Raw genomic sequence first — 15,589 nt, forward strand, 5'->3', positions numbered from 1 at the left:
AGTAACAGGGTAATGAGAGATTCCTAGCTGGCTATAAGTGTAGATAAACAAATAAATAATTGGAAAATTCATGGTCTATATATTATTTATGAGGTTTGTTTCATGGCCTACATAGAATCCAAGAAACATTGGTAGTGGAGAATGAAGAGGGATGCTCATACTTGATAGCATTGAAAGGTTTGCTACGCAGGAGAGATGGCGCTATCACTTGCATCCATCCTACCATCCATTGGCATGGGTAGGAGCAAGGTCTGCCAGCGTCATCTCTTGTGCGTAGCATACCTTTGCATATGCAAACTAAGGTACTCATTTCTACAAATTTGCATTCCAATGTGGTAATCCAAGGTACGTGCTCTTGTCTGGTTTCAGATTTTCCCTTGTTAATCCCATTATATCTTATGTTTTGCTTGCCTTAATTATCTGTGATTTTATGAAGTACTTGAATGTTCTGTTTTCATTTTTTTACTTTTTAGTTTGGATTGATCAAACAGGTTAACAGATTTTTCCACTAGTATGTTTGATGGGGTGATAATACAATCAACCACTCATCTTCCAAGATCCAAACATGATGAGTCAAAAGTTTGCTTGAAAATATAGTAGGAAACTCAGAAGATAGATTTTAGAGTTGCAATAACGTGACATTCATAGTGAACAATGATCATTATACTTCTAAAAGGAGGAACAAGACACACCATAGCGAATTCAACAAAACTAGTTGATTTTATTCACTCTTAAAGAACAAAATAGTGAACAATCATCTCAACAAAAAAGTGGATAACAAAAAGAAAAACAAAGCCGCATAGGATCTAATCACCTCATAAATAATTTACCATCCCAAAACCATGGCATTCCTTATAAGCTTTGGAATGGTGTCAACCTCAACCACTTCCTTGTTATGATCTTGATGATGTGGATATGGAAGTATGACATCCTCATGCTGTGCATCAACCATGTGGCGCATGGTTTCCTCGCTCACACCAAAGGCAGCAGCGAGCTCAGGACCCATCATGGACCTCATGAGTGACGTGGCTCCCACAAGAAACTGTGGCCTGTTCTTACTTGCAGAGGTGGTGAAGCCAAAGAACTCCAATGGTTGGTCCTTTGATGCTATTTGGCAGAAAGGGAAGTACCTTGGGATGAAGAACACATCCCCTTCTTTGATCTCTGCATCCATTGCATTGGTTCCGTTTGGAAACACTATCTGGATTCTTCCACTCCCTCTCAACACTATGCCATACTCTGTTGCCATTGGATTCATGTGCGGCGTCATCATCGCTCCCTGCATTGTACCACACACTTTAGGAGAACTGGTTTCATGACATAGTATCAGAGCTTCTATGATCAAACTAGTACCTGACTCACGCAAATGCGTGATTAGTACTAACAACAAAAATTTAAGTCTATATTTATTTTGCATACCGCTGAGAGATTAACATGATAAATGCCAACACCAGACATTTTGAGTGGAGAATAATCTGAGCCATCAACAGCAACACTCCAACCATGGCTGTTGATGAAATCTGGTGCTCTGTCATAGAGGTTGCAAATATGAGGGGGCTTCTTACCCATACCCTTGTTGGGGTTCCATGCTTTCTTTATCTCATCACAAACAACTGATTCTAAGAGCTTCCTCCATGACCATACTCTTTGCTTCTCCTCTTCTTGTCCATCATTATCTTCATCATCAAAATCTTCTTCTTGCTGGTCTAGCACCATTCCCTTCAGGTGTTGCAATTTGTCCTCATCCTTCAATTGAAGGAACTTGCTCCACAAACCTGTGTCTTGCTGATCCAGATTCACAATTGGACCCTCATGTTGCCTTGTGAACATTTTCCTAACTTCTTCTGCTGATACCTGTGTATGTTTATTCATATAACAAGACATAATTAGTTGCATGATCCATGCTGACATAAAATCAAGTTGCTTCTTAGCTATCTTACATTAAAGGCAGCTTCAAGGATATCTGTTCCGAAGCCGGAAAGTACTGAAGCTGGATTTGCTCCTCCTCCAAGATAGAAGGACTGCATACATACATACATACATACATACATACTAATCAAAGTATAATACAATTATACAAAGTAAAATCAAGATTCTGGCATGTATACAATTCTAAATTCTTATATACCTCATATCTAGGCATACAATGAAATGGTTTATATCTAAATACTATATAATATAGATTATTGTGAAATGCATGTGTACCTGGAAAGTACCAGCTCCCACTGCCCCTGAGGGATCAATGCTGCAGATAATGTGAAGTTTCTGACCTTCACCAATATTCACCAAATAGAATGCTGAACCAGCTGGGATTCTATACACATCCCCCATCTTCAATGTTCTTTCTTTAAGCTTACCTCTATACATGAATCCCAGCTTTGCTTCCCCTGAAATCATTTCCATTTTTCATTCAACTTCATGCATCTTTTCTCTGTATTCTCTATGTACTATTTTAATCAGTATGTGAGTGTTTTTCGTTTTTAGATTTTTTGAGTGTTTATATAAGTATTTATAAAGACTTTGGTACTATATTGAGAATCAAGAGAAAATGTAAAATTGTAAATCAAAGAATTCTATCACAACTAGTATTAATCCTAAAGTATATGTACTATGATTATCTCTAATAACAATCTTTAACCTCTCATTAGTTTATAGTTTCTTGCATATTATACAATAACTACATTTGATGACAGAACAAACCATCAAAGAAAAAGATTGATGATACCTTCATGGAGGAAAATGATGAAGCTTGAGTCAATATACTGAGGAACGAAGAGTGACCTTGGCTCCATGGAGATGAATCCAATATGCAAGCGCCTCTCCATAAGCTTAGCATCACCATAGCTTTCAAGAACTCTCATCTCACCAGCATCTGTCTTAACCACACTCTTGGAGTTCTTCATCAAGAACATCGTTTCTACATCATCATGATTCCTCCATAACCCCATTGTCAAGGTTACACCATGACACATCAGAACAAGGATAAAAAACAAAAGGCTGTTTCTGTTTCCCATGTTTAATTTGTTCTTGTTAATTACTGTCTCTATTGTCTGAAGGTGATTTATCACTTATATATATGAAGTGGAAGAGAATTCAGGTGACACGTGTCAGCCATGTAGAGTTACAAGGGAATTTTGCCATGTATAGCAAGTAAAGTTATCACAGATCAGAGTTGAAAACACATTAGATCAAGGACAAAGTCTATGCTTGAAAGTTTCCACTCTTAACATCATTGGTTGGAAGGTTTTCAGTTTATCCATGAAAAATTAGTCCATTATGATATTCATTCAGATATAGTAATTTGCATAACCTAACCTTATATAGGGTTAATGCATGGATGATTATACCAAAAGAAATCATATACCTCATACATTGCATTATGATTCACATATATAAACAGTGGATGAAATGGGCTATACAGAGACTCAACTTTGGTAGCCCAAGAGTTAGCACACTTTCAAGGCCTTATTTCTATGGGCCAAACCAAAAAAACACGATGAACGATTATTTACATGGTAAGCCTTTTTTAGGGCCCAAAATGGTTATTATATTCAACTAACTGATTTGGTAACTAACTTTTAGTATATATATAGTATATAGTATTTTTGTTTAATTTTATTAAATATACAAAAAAAAATCAATCACTATATATAAAAATATTGACATCTCATTTTTTTTTGTTTTACTACTATATACAAGTTTAATTATTCTATTACTTAAGGTTTAAGTATTCTAGTACTTAAGTACATAATATATAACTGGTTTGTTAGTTGATTAGTATACATGTAGTATATATTTTTATATCAAAAGCTTTGAATGTTTTTAGTCTAACTAAATTTTTTTTAGTCAATATAAAGTGATTTTTACATTCATATATCAAAGTTCTATGATATTTGTTATTCATTTTGATATGCTACTTTAAATTAAACATGTTACGGATTCAGTCCTCAGATTCTCACTCGGAACAATCTACCGACCCAACTTTTGGATTGGGTCGCTTCCTTCTTTCAGAAGGTTCAAAATTGACCCACTCAATTCCATCACTAACAATTAAATTTGAATATCTTTTTTATCTTGATCAAACAAGATAAAATAAGATAAGCTACCTCCACCTATATAAAAGGGACCTCAGGCTTTCAGGTAGGTCATTTTACTATTCATACCTTATACCTCTTAGATCTATTTTGACTTTAGTATCAGAATGTCTTTGCAGGTACCACTCCCATTACTCCCGTCAGAAAATCCAACATCCGCCTCGACCTGCAAGTTTTCGATCCACCTCACAATCCGTACCAAAGACATCTTGTACAAAACATATATAAGAGCCTGCTATAGGACCTCTCCCACCATGTTGTTTCTTCTTTTTCCCTACCGCTCCCATTATATTAGAATAATTGGCATTTGGCTACGGTTTTATTTTATTTCTTCTAAGTCAAGTCATGCCGTTTTATTTTGTTGCTAAGTAGATTTTCCACCATCACGGTTCTATTTAAGGGTGGCAGACAGGTTGAAACCTGTGTAATTCGTTAAAAAATGCGGGTTGAGCTAGAAATTTGAAACCGTCGAACATAAAAAGCCTGTTTAAGTCGTGGGTTTTGATGGGATTCAGCAGGGCAGGGTGGGACGGACTTTTTCGGCGGGCCAAATGTTTTTTTTGTTAAGACTGTTTTTTTTATAAATTTTTATGACGTTATTGATCTACAAAAGGATGAAGATGATAGTTGAAGATGTTTTAAGTTATATTTCGGATTATGTTTTATGTTTGATTGATTATAAACTTGAAATGTTTAATTATATGTTTTGAACAATGTTTATTTTTCTTTGAACAATATTGGTTTTATTATTTTGTTTCAAAAAACTTGGTTTATGATTATGTTTATTACATATTTATAATTATAAAAACTTTAATACTTGTGAATTTAGAAATTATAATTTTTTTATGTCTTTAGAAATTATAAATTTATTGAAATGGTTATAAAATTATATATATTATTTAATATTTAATAATTTATAAAAAAAAGAGTTGACAGACTTGGCTTGCTAGCCTGCAGCGTTAGGCAGGATGGAGAAGGAATCTAAGACCACCTCATTAGACGAAACGGGACGGACCAACCCGCCAAATAACGAGGCGGATAGACTTCTTTACCTGTCACTCTTAATTCCATTTGCTAAAAAGAAAAAGAAAAAAAATAAACAATCAAACTCTACATAATATTAATCTTATTCATTAAGATTTTGGAGCTGACTTGCTCGGAGGGTATTACATGCTGTTAGAATATAATTAGGATCAATTAGAATTATTTAGTATATCTGAATATTTAATATAGAATATTATGTCTTTATTATTACAATTCTCTTAGCCCCTATAAATACCCTTCTATATTGTATCATTCTACACAACCTGAATAGACAACTAGAATACACTCAATAATACACAAATTCTTTCTCCAGTTTAGTCTCTTGTTTCTAACATGGTATCAGAGAGGATAGGTTGTTTTCCTTGTGGTGAAATCACCGTAGCTTTTGCACTTTTTTTTTCTATGCCATTTTTCTTTACCTTTTGTCACTTCTTTGATGCTTTTTCACCTCACCGACTAGCCTATTCTCTCCGTCTTGTGTCTTTTCGAGTCGAATGATCAAACACCAATGTCATCTGCTATTTTTCTATTCTCATGAAAAAATCATATAGTTTTTGGTCTCTTTCGACGGTTCATCTGCGTTCTCTCGTAGCAGTTCCATTTGTGTTCTCTCGTGGCAGTTCCATTTGTGTTCTCTCGTGGCAGTTCCATTTGTGTTCTCTCGTGGCAGTTCCGTCCGTATTTCTTTCTGGCAGTTCCGTCTGCACTTCCTTCAGATAGCGGCAGTTCCGTTTGCGCTTCCTTCAGACAAGCGGCAGTTCCGTCTGCGCTTCCTTCAGACTAGCGGCAGTTCCATCTGCGCTTCCTTCCGGCAGTTTCGTCTGCACCCGTTTTATCAATTTATGCAGTTTTTTCTATTTATTTTGTTGTTTTAAATATGTTTCAAACTCAAGTTGTTACTTGAGTTTGAGGGAGGATGTTAGAATATAATTAGGATTAATTAGAATTATTTAGTATATCTGAATATTTAATATAGAATATTATGTCTTTATTATTACAATTCTCTTAGCCCCTATAAATACTCTTCTATATTGTATCATTCTACATAACTTGAATAGACAACTAGAATACACTCAATAATACACAAATTCTTTCTCCAGTTTAGTCTCTTGTTTCTAACGCATGCAATGCAAGTCGGTCATGCAGAAACTATTAAACTAATGGCAGTCTATATAGTTGTTGAAAGTATAGTGTGAATGGCTGAATGCGCTTCTTGTCCGCCAAAAAAAAAAAAAAAAAAAAAAATACAAGTTGTGTTATTTAACTTGACCTACATCTTTTATATTATTCCATATTATTCTAGAGTGTTTAGTAATGTGACTATATAATATCAATAGTACTAGGAGAAGGTTAACATATTTTGTGATTTATAATTATTAATATTTTTAATAGTATAAAATTATATTTAATAATATAAAATTATATTTTTTTAATAATTAAATAATGATTAAATTTTAATAAAAATATTGATTCATGAGATTTTTTCTTATTGTCTTGTGTTCTGGGAACATGGATTGAGGAAATTCATTACTAGTTGTAGTTTGGACTATTTGGCCTCTCGTATAAAATCGATTAACCAAAGTTTGAATATTCGTCTCCAATCCATAGCTTTCTCATTTATTAGTTACTGAATTCAATAATGGAACACCCTTCTACAATAAATGTTGACATAAACCTCTTACTACTAAGTACTAACTAGTACTTTATTTCATACGAACAATTTTTTCTTGAGAAATTTAATCTTTTTTTTTTTTAATGGATTACCCATTGACAAAGTTTTCTATCGCTTTTCTAGAAACACTTTAGTAAAGAGATCGTGCTTTTTCGTGTAGATTGAATTCTAATTCAGATTAGAAAAAAGGGTCATTACATGTATATATATATATATATATATATATATATATATATAAGTCTTTCATCTTATATTGACATACATTCATAATAATTAATAAAATTAAATAACTGTTAAATAAAATGATAAGTCCATGTTTTTTGGATTGTATAAACTTTTAGTCACACTCACCATAAAATTAGCAGCAACATTTCTTTCCTCTCTCCTTGAATATATATAGCTTGTTAGGTAAATGTAGTTAACATGCCTTGGCATCATACTACGTTGGCGCTTTCAACTCAATAACATATCGTTAAATTCTTCTACTATTCATTTCTTCAACTTTAATTTAATTTCTAGTTAATTTTCAATCTAATATCCAATTAATGAGTCGCTAGTCATTATTCATTGCCTAGCTTTCTTCGTCTACTTCAATTTTTGTATTCTTCTGCAATCAAATTCTACAAGTCTTTCCAAGTATATATTATATGCCTCACTTAGGAGATAAAGGGAGGGAAAAATAAATTACAACTCTCATATATTGGTTGTTTAAATACCTCTTCTTTCTTATTATACATTTTGACTTTTTTCTGTGATAAAACTTTTTTTTAAATAAATGAATAATTTTTTCTGTGATAAATTTATTTTTTCTAAAAACTTAAATGAATAGAATAAAATACATAAATAATTATATTTTTACGTGTTCTTTCAAGTAAGAATTTGTTTTAAATTTACGTAAACATTTTGCATAGATTTTTTTTGTTTGTCTTATGTTAAAATTATTTCTTTTAAAAATCAACAAGAACGAACGATCTCTAAACCCCTTAGTTATAAAATTTTTGATATCATATTATAAAATTATTTCTCTTAAAAATTTAAACGGATAAGAAGACATATTTCTATTTTTACTCGTTCTCAATTAAGAACTTTTGTCTGCAATTCTATATACATACATAATGTAGTAGTGAATGATCGTTAGTCAACACGATTATGATGGTGTTTGATTTGGTGTGAGCTTCACTACTTTATAGAACCACTCACCATGCATGCATATGAAAAAGGATATATGAAATGACTGCGTTTTTAATAAATGCAAAGAATTTAGTTAGTGTGGTATATCATTATAGCAACATAATAATCTACCGCCAAAACTAATTCCGCTTTAATTTGAGCAATTATCAATTATATTGCATGGTGGAAAATTGGATGTAAACATGCTAACTACCAAAGCGAAAAAGAACCAAATATAAAGAAATCTAAAGAGAAGCAATCGAATAAAAAAGGTTTCATTTGGTGATATTGACATCACGAGAGATTGCCTTCCGTCAAGTTAAAAAATTCAGAAACTGCGTCTTCATTCCCACTTTCACTACCAACTCGATCTTGTATATCAATATCAATATCATAATTACATATTAGATTTTTGATGCTAGACACCCTTTGTTTTAACATTAATATACTTTGATAATGATTAAATGCATAAGATATTAAAAAATTAATTTGTTAGTTTAGATATAATTATATATAGAATTTTAAATACATGTCCATAAATTTTATTAATTTTTATATTGTTATTCATGCACCACAGCATATTTTTGGTAACTAAGCACAAAAGAAACACACATGAAAAAAAATTAAAAGGAAAGAGACATATTTTTTATTAAAAACTCAACCAAATTTTATTGGGGCAACAACCGCTTCATATAATAAGAAATATTGCAACGTACGACAGTTTTTGCCATATAATTTGCCGTTGCATTTGTAGTCCGTTGGATTAAAGCTAAATCCACAGTTTAAGATCTGTTACACAGTTTTTGGATCTTGACGGTGAGATTAAGATGAACACCCAAAGAATTCTGAACAATAGCATGATACGCATCGATGTAATCTGTCTCACAAATGACCTCTTTAAACTCACAATTCCAAACCAAACAAACCAAAAAGCTCACTTCTAACAACATTGACCTCAAAAAAACATCTGAGCAACCCTTAATCCAATTACTTAAATGATCCCTAAGAATGCATCCAAAACCAGCCACATGCCGAGAAACCAAAATACTGACATCACAATTCAACATAATCGCCGAATTAGGAGGAGCAATCCAAAAAAAGGAAGGAGAATTTGGGTTTGCGTTCCCACAAAAACAGACATGGCACCAAAATCCTTATCTGCATTAGAAGAATTACCTTGAAAGTACTTCAGGCATTTTCATCATTGAAAATATCATTGTTGCGATCACGCCAAATCCACCAAATAGCCGTGGAGAACAAGCACTCGCTAACATGAAGGTTACGCTTGACCCAACTATGAAAATCTCTACCAATGTCATCTATGTTTCATCCAATCACCAAGGTATGCCAAACAGCTTGGGCTTTAATGCAATATCTGAAGCAATGCAAGACGTCTTCTTCCACCAGGTTGCACCGAGGGTAGATCGCAAAGACAACTAAGCATCTGCGGTAAATGGAATCGACTGGTTGGCACGACATGCTGAATCCCGAGCCATAGGAGTAGTTTAATCTTTTCCGGAATGCGCATTCGCCAAAGTCAGAGTAAATTAATAGCAGGATCCCAAAACATCTTATGGCTCAGCAACCAATCATATTCGCACCTAGCCGAATAAACCTTGGGATAGAACTACTCCAGAACCAACCAGAATCAAGATCTCCATACAAACATGGTCGAATAGAAGCCAACCTGATTTTAAAGTCATTATTAATGGGAGTGAACAATACTCTCCAATTTCAGTGATCGTGGAACCAAACATTCTCCACCCTCAAAGTTGTGTCCGTGATATGAACAAAAGGAACAAAAGCAGCAAGACACCCATTCAGGTACCACTTTCCAAACCAAAAGGATTGAGAAAGGCTACCGGTGTTCTAAGAAAACTCCTCTTGCATCTTGACCTTAGCTTTCATGATATCATGCCAAATACCTGAGGCACCAATAAAACTCCTACTCTCCATAAGAACATCCGGCTCATATTTAGCCTTCAAGACCCGAATCCAGAGCTTATTAGGACTATGAAGATATTGTCATAGAAGCTTGCCCATTAAAGCGAGATTTACATATTTTGTATCTTTAACACCCAAGTCACTAAACTTGCGAGGAGTAATAACTGTCTCCTACATGACTAGGTTAAGGCACCGCTCATCAACTTGCCCCTTCCATAAGAAAGATCTCATGATAGCATTAGCTTTTGCACAAACAGAAGAGGGAAAAAGAGAGATTTGTATACAATAAATAGGTAAAACAGAAGCAACAGATTTAATCAAACATAGTCTACCAACTCTGTTAAGAAGCCTACCTTTTCAGTTTGCCAATCTGAACTTAATACGGGATAAAGTTTTCACAAAAAAGGCTCTAAAAGAATGCGAGTGCCCAATGTTAACACCCAAATATTTTCCTAAATCGTTCGTCAACTGAATCTGAAAAGCTCCCACAGCACCTCCCTTCGACTATTGGATACATTCCTAGAGGAAAGAGTTTTTGACTTCTCAAGATTAACCTTCATACCCGAAGCTTTGTAAAAAAATCCATAGTTCTCATGACATTCCGAACTTGAGGCATGGTCACCTTACAAAACAGGAACAAGTCATCAGCGAACATAAGGTGTGACAACCGCAGTCCACCTCGAGAGATAGCTACATTCTCCTAGTTTTCAGAACTGACTTGGACTTCAATGAAAGTAGCTAGCCTTTCAATGCAAATGATGAAGAGATAGGGTGACATAGGATCCCCTTGTCTAAGCCCCCTCTTAGGCTGGAAACCCCTCCAATTTTGCACCATTCCACAAGATGGATAAGTTGGATCCTTGAATGCAATTCATAATCAGATTAATAGTGTACTGGGAAAGCCAAAAATACTCAGACTCTGCAAGAAAAGTCTAATCCACTCTGTCATATGCCTTTTCTAAATCAATTTTAAAAGCAATGGCTCCCATTTTTGGCTTAGTCTTCTTGAAAGAATGTAGCATCTCTTGAGCAACAATAATGTTATCCAAAGCACTCCTACCATAAATAAAGCCCCCCTTGAGTAGGGGTTACTATCTCATCAAGAAAGGGTCGTAACCTGTTAACCAAGATTTTCGTGATGATCTTATAGATGAAGTTACAGAGGATAATAGGCTGAAAATCCTTGAAAGCACCAAGGTTTTCGTACTTGGGAATAAGAACTATAAGAGTTTCAACCAAGGATGGACTCAAGGGACCACTAAGAAAGGTTTGTTGCACAACTTGCCAACGTTTAAATCATTTAGGATAAGTCCTATTTGTGTCCATAACGTTTAAATCGTCCTATTTGTATCTCTAATATTTATAAAAGTAATTCAATGTTATCCTGCCGCTAATTATACTAACAGATCAGATTGTATTTTTCAATTATTCTCACTTTGATGTATTCATTCTCAATTAGGTCTCACTTGGATGTGTTTGATTTTAATATTTTACTCACTATTTGTGTTTAGGTTCAATTATGTCCCTAAAAAAGTGAATTATGTAAATATTGTAGGAATTAGTTTTAACTTTTGATGAGCTATTTTTCGGAGTAGATCATCAGTTCTGTCCCAGATATTTGTATTCTAATTTCAAAAAAAAATTTTTAAAACTTCAACTAAAGCTCATGAGGTGTAATTAATGGCAGGATAACATTAAATCACTTTTATAAACGTTAAGGATATAAATAGGACGATTTAAATATTAAAGATACAAATAAAACTTACTCCAAACATTAAAGACAAAAATAATATTTTACTCTAATTTTAATATACTCTATGCATATAGTATACCTTTCTATACTGGGATGGATCTATCTATTGATTTTGCTGGCACTGAAATCATACATATATTTAGAGGAATCATAATTTGTTAATAATTTGTATAGTCAGGACCGTGTTAAGTTTTTTTTTTTTTTAAAGTTAGAGAACCAAACAATTTTTTAATAAAGTGCTTGTTTGGGCGCCATTATTTTAATAAAAAAAGATATTTTTTCAATAAAAAAAGATTTTTTTTTTTTTAGTGTATTTGGCAAATTTTTAATAGTAAAAGTAAAAGCACTAGAAAAATAAAAAAAAAGATGTTTTTCATCTAATAAATAAATAAAAAAGTACTTTTATATCGTTATACCCAAACATAATTGATAGATAAAAAGATCTTTTTGCATGAGATACCCAAACATAAAATTACTTTTACTTTTTCATAAGATCTTTTAAAAAAAAGATAACTCAAAAAAAAATATTTTCTTAGAAGCTCACCCAAACAAACTCTAAGTCTACTTAAGCCATTATGCGCACACTTTTTATTTTATACGTACAGTATATTCTTCTTTTCTTTTTCATATCTGTATTGTTGTTGCTGTTCCTTTTTCTTCTATCTTTTGTTGTCATTGTTATCTACTATCTTCTTTTTATTTGATTTTTTCTCTTTTGACTTTTTTCTCTTTCTTTCTGCCAAAATATATTAGGATCAATTAGCTTTTATTATAATTATTTAATATTTCTAAATATTTATTATAAAATATTACGTTTTTATTATTACGACTCTCTTAATACCTATAAATACCCATTTATATCGTATCATTTCAGACAACTTGAATACACTCAATAATACACAAATCTTTTTTCCAGTTTAGTCTCTTGTTTCTAACACCGATTAGCTCATTAATCCACTACTTACTTTTTCTTTTGTGCCATTTTTTTCTTCTTTTTTGTCAATGCTTTGATACTTTTTCACCTCACCGATTAGCTCATTAATCCACTATTTACTTATTTTCATGAAGAAACCATATATTTTTTGTCACCTTCTAATAGTTTGCCATCTCTTTACACTTTGTCATTTTTTCAACAGTTTTCCGGCAGTTCACCATCTTTTCAGCAGTTTTTCGGCAGTTGGCCACTCTTGCGACAGTTTCATCTGTGTAACCTTCCGACAGTTCCATTTGCGTTCTCTTCTGTCAGTTCTGTCTGCGTTTCCTTCCGGCAGTTCCATCTTTGCTTCCTTCAGGCAACGACAGTTCCATCTGTGCTTCCTTCGGACAGCGGCAGTTCTGTCTGCGCTTCCTTTCGGTAGTTTCGTCTGCACCCGTTCTATCGGTTTATGCATTTTTTTCCGTTATTTTAAATAAGTTTCAATCTAAAGTTGTCACTTGAGTTTGAGGGGGGATGTCAGAATATATTAGGATCAATTAGCATTCATTAGAATTATTTAGTATATCTGAATATTTATTATAGAATATTATGTCTTTATTATTACGAGTCTCTTAACACCTATAAATACCATTTTTATATTGTATCATTCCAGACAACTTGAATACACTCAATAATACACAAATCATTTCTCCACTTTAGTCTCTTGTTTCTAACACTTTGATCATCATCATCATCATCATCATCATCATCATCATCATCATCATCATCATCATCATCATCATCATCATCATCATCATCATCATCATCATCATCATCATCATCATCATCATCATCATCATCATCATCATCATCATCATCATCATCATCATCATCATCATCATCATCATCATCATCTTCTTCTTCTTCTTAATTAGTTAAATATTACATAACTAATTTAATGATAACAAAAGTATATCATTTAAGAAGACCTAGCGTAGGGGCAACGACATAGGAGGGCGAGAGTGCAATCGAGGGCATAGTTATAAGAATCGGACCGGACTGGCCGGTTCGACCAAAAAATTAATAAACCGATAGTCTAGCCAGTTCGATTAGGAATTTGGACCGGACCTGCAATTGAACCGGTCAACGGTGGTCAAACCTGTTGAAAATCGGCCGATTCGCACTCCAGACTTCATCAGACCCGCGTGGGTCCACGATGCACCCGCGCGCCGCCGAACCATGACAGGAGCTCCCGTCCAATATACTCCAAAAATGAGTAAATGAGTGAAGCAATGATTCGAACACGGAGCAGCCAGCATACACGGCTCTCCTCTTGCCACTGCGCCAGCTTGAACCGGTGAACCGATAGTCTGGATGATTCGATTAGGAATTTGGACCGGACCTGCAATTAAACCGGTCAACGATGGTCAAATCCATTGAAAACCGGCCAATTCGCACTCCAGACTCCACCAGACCCGCGCGGGTCCACGATGCACCCTCGCGCCGCCAAACCATCCTCTCCTCTTGCCACTGCGCCAGCTTGAACCGATGAACTGGTGGTCTGGCCGGATTGCTTAAGAATTTGGACCGGACCTATAATTGAACCGGTCAACGGTGGTCAAACCTGTTGAAAACCGGCCGGTTCGCACTCTAGACTCCACCAGACCCGCACGGGTCTACGATATACTCCAAAAATGAGTAAATGAGTGAAGCAAGGATTTGAACACAGAGCAGCCAACATACACGCCTCTCCTCTTGCCTCTGCGCCAGCTTGCTTCTCATTACTATAGGTGACAAAAATTAAATATATAATAAACTATGAATGAATTTTTATTTTTTTAAATCCTTTTAAGCATGGATTGACATAGATACCAAACAAGTAACAACACATAGTATACAAATATATTGATATATTGATATTGATTGTGTTATTTTTTATTTTTTTGCTTGTTCATTTAAATTGAAAAAAGTATTTGTACTAGTAGCTAATTTATTATCTCTTTTTGCACTATGAATTATATCTAAGAATTGATATTTGATTGTTATTAATATATTTTTTAAAATATATATTTAACTTTTAATTTTATTTCTATAATTTTATATTTTTATTTAATTATGACCAGTCAACTGGGTAAATCAATGACTCACTGGTTGAACCAGTAACCCAGTGACTCATTCGTATGACCGTGTTAATTATCGGTTCGGTTATGATAACTATGATTGAGGTTCTTGAAGACTTTGACGACGATGCGGCGGATAGGACGCTCGTTAAGGGGTTGGGCAGTGGTGGCACAGATGACGAAGCAGAAGTTGTCATAGAGGAGTTGGACCTTCAAAATTAGGAGTTTTTTTTAAGTTATTATACATATATTTGGAGGAATAATAATTTGTTAATAATTTGTATAGTCAACACTGTGTTAAGTTTTTTTTAAAAGAGTTAGACAACCAAGCAATTTTTTAATTAAGTATACTTAAGTCATTATGTGCACACTTTTTTTTATACGTCGAGTTGAAACTCATTTTGCTCCCTGAAATTTGGACCCGGCCTCAATTTCGACCTCCAAATTTTTAGTTACCCAATTAATACCCCAAATATTGGATCGTGCCTCACGTTTGACCCTGTAGTTATCTCCGTTAACGGAGAGCTGATGTGGCACGTTAAGTTAACACGGTGTGCATCTACGTGGCACGCAGCTTGCCGAAATGATGAGTTCATGAAGCCAAGCCGCAAGGAGTTCGGCACGATCACATTCTCATGGGGCTTCAGTGAGTAACCTTACTCGTGGGAGATTGGGGAAGATTCCTGATTGGTGTGGTTGTGGAATGCGTCCAGTTCTGTGATGGTCTGAGACAAATGCCAATCCTGAGAGACCTTTTATGGGTGTCCAAATTATAATGTAAGTTCTCAATGTCTTCTTCTTCAATGTGTTGCAACTGGTACTTTTGTTTGATGAGTATGCTTAAATTTTTTTCTTTTTGTTGGTTGATGTAGAATT

General features: G+C 34.2%; 1 protein-coding gene across 1 annotated transcript; it reads right to left on the bottom strand.

Annotated features, from left to right (window-relative positions):
- Nucleotides 1-703: 703 nt before the first annotated feature.
- Nucleotides 704-3,042, bottom strand: LOC148570994 (vicilin-like seed storage protein At2g28490). Its single transcript, XM_088506521.1, has 5 exons — nucleotides 2,726-3,042; nucleotides 2,206-2,387; nucleotides 1,941-2,021; nucleotides 1,420-1,854; nucleotides 704-1,279 (listed from the first exon to the last, which is right to left on the bottom strand). Exons 1-5 carry the CDS (start codon nucleotides 3,012-3,014, stop codon nucleotides 827-829), a joined length of 1,440 nt encoding a protein of 479 aa, XP_088362647.1. The 5' UTR covers nucleotides 3,015-3,042; the 3' UTR covers nucleotides 704-826.
- Between the last annotated feature and the right edge of the window lie 12,547 nt (nucleotides 3,043-15,589).

The sequence above is a fragment of the Arachis ipaensis genome, chromosome B3, assembly GCF_059453495.1.
Source record: "Arachis ipaensis isolate K30076 ecotype BB chromosome B3, ASM5945349v1, whole genome shotgun sequence".
In the NCBI taxonomy this organism is placed as follows: Eukaryota; Viridiplantae; Streptophyta; class Magnoliopsida; order Fabales; family Fabaceae; genus Arachis; species Arachis ipaensis.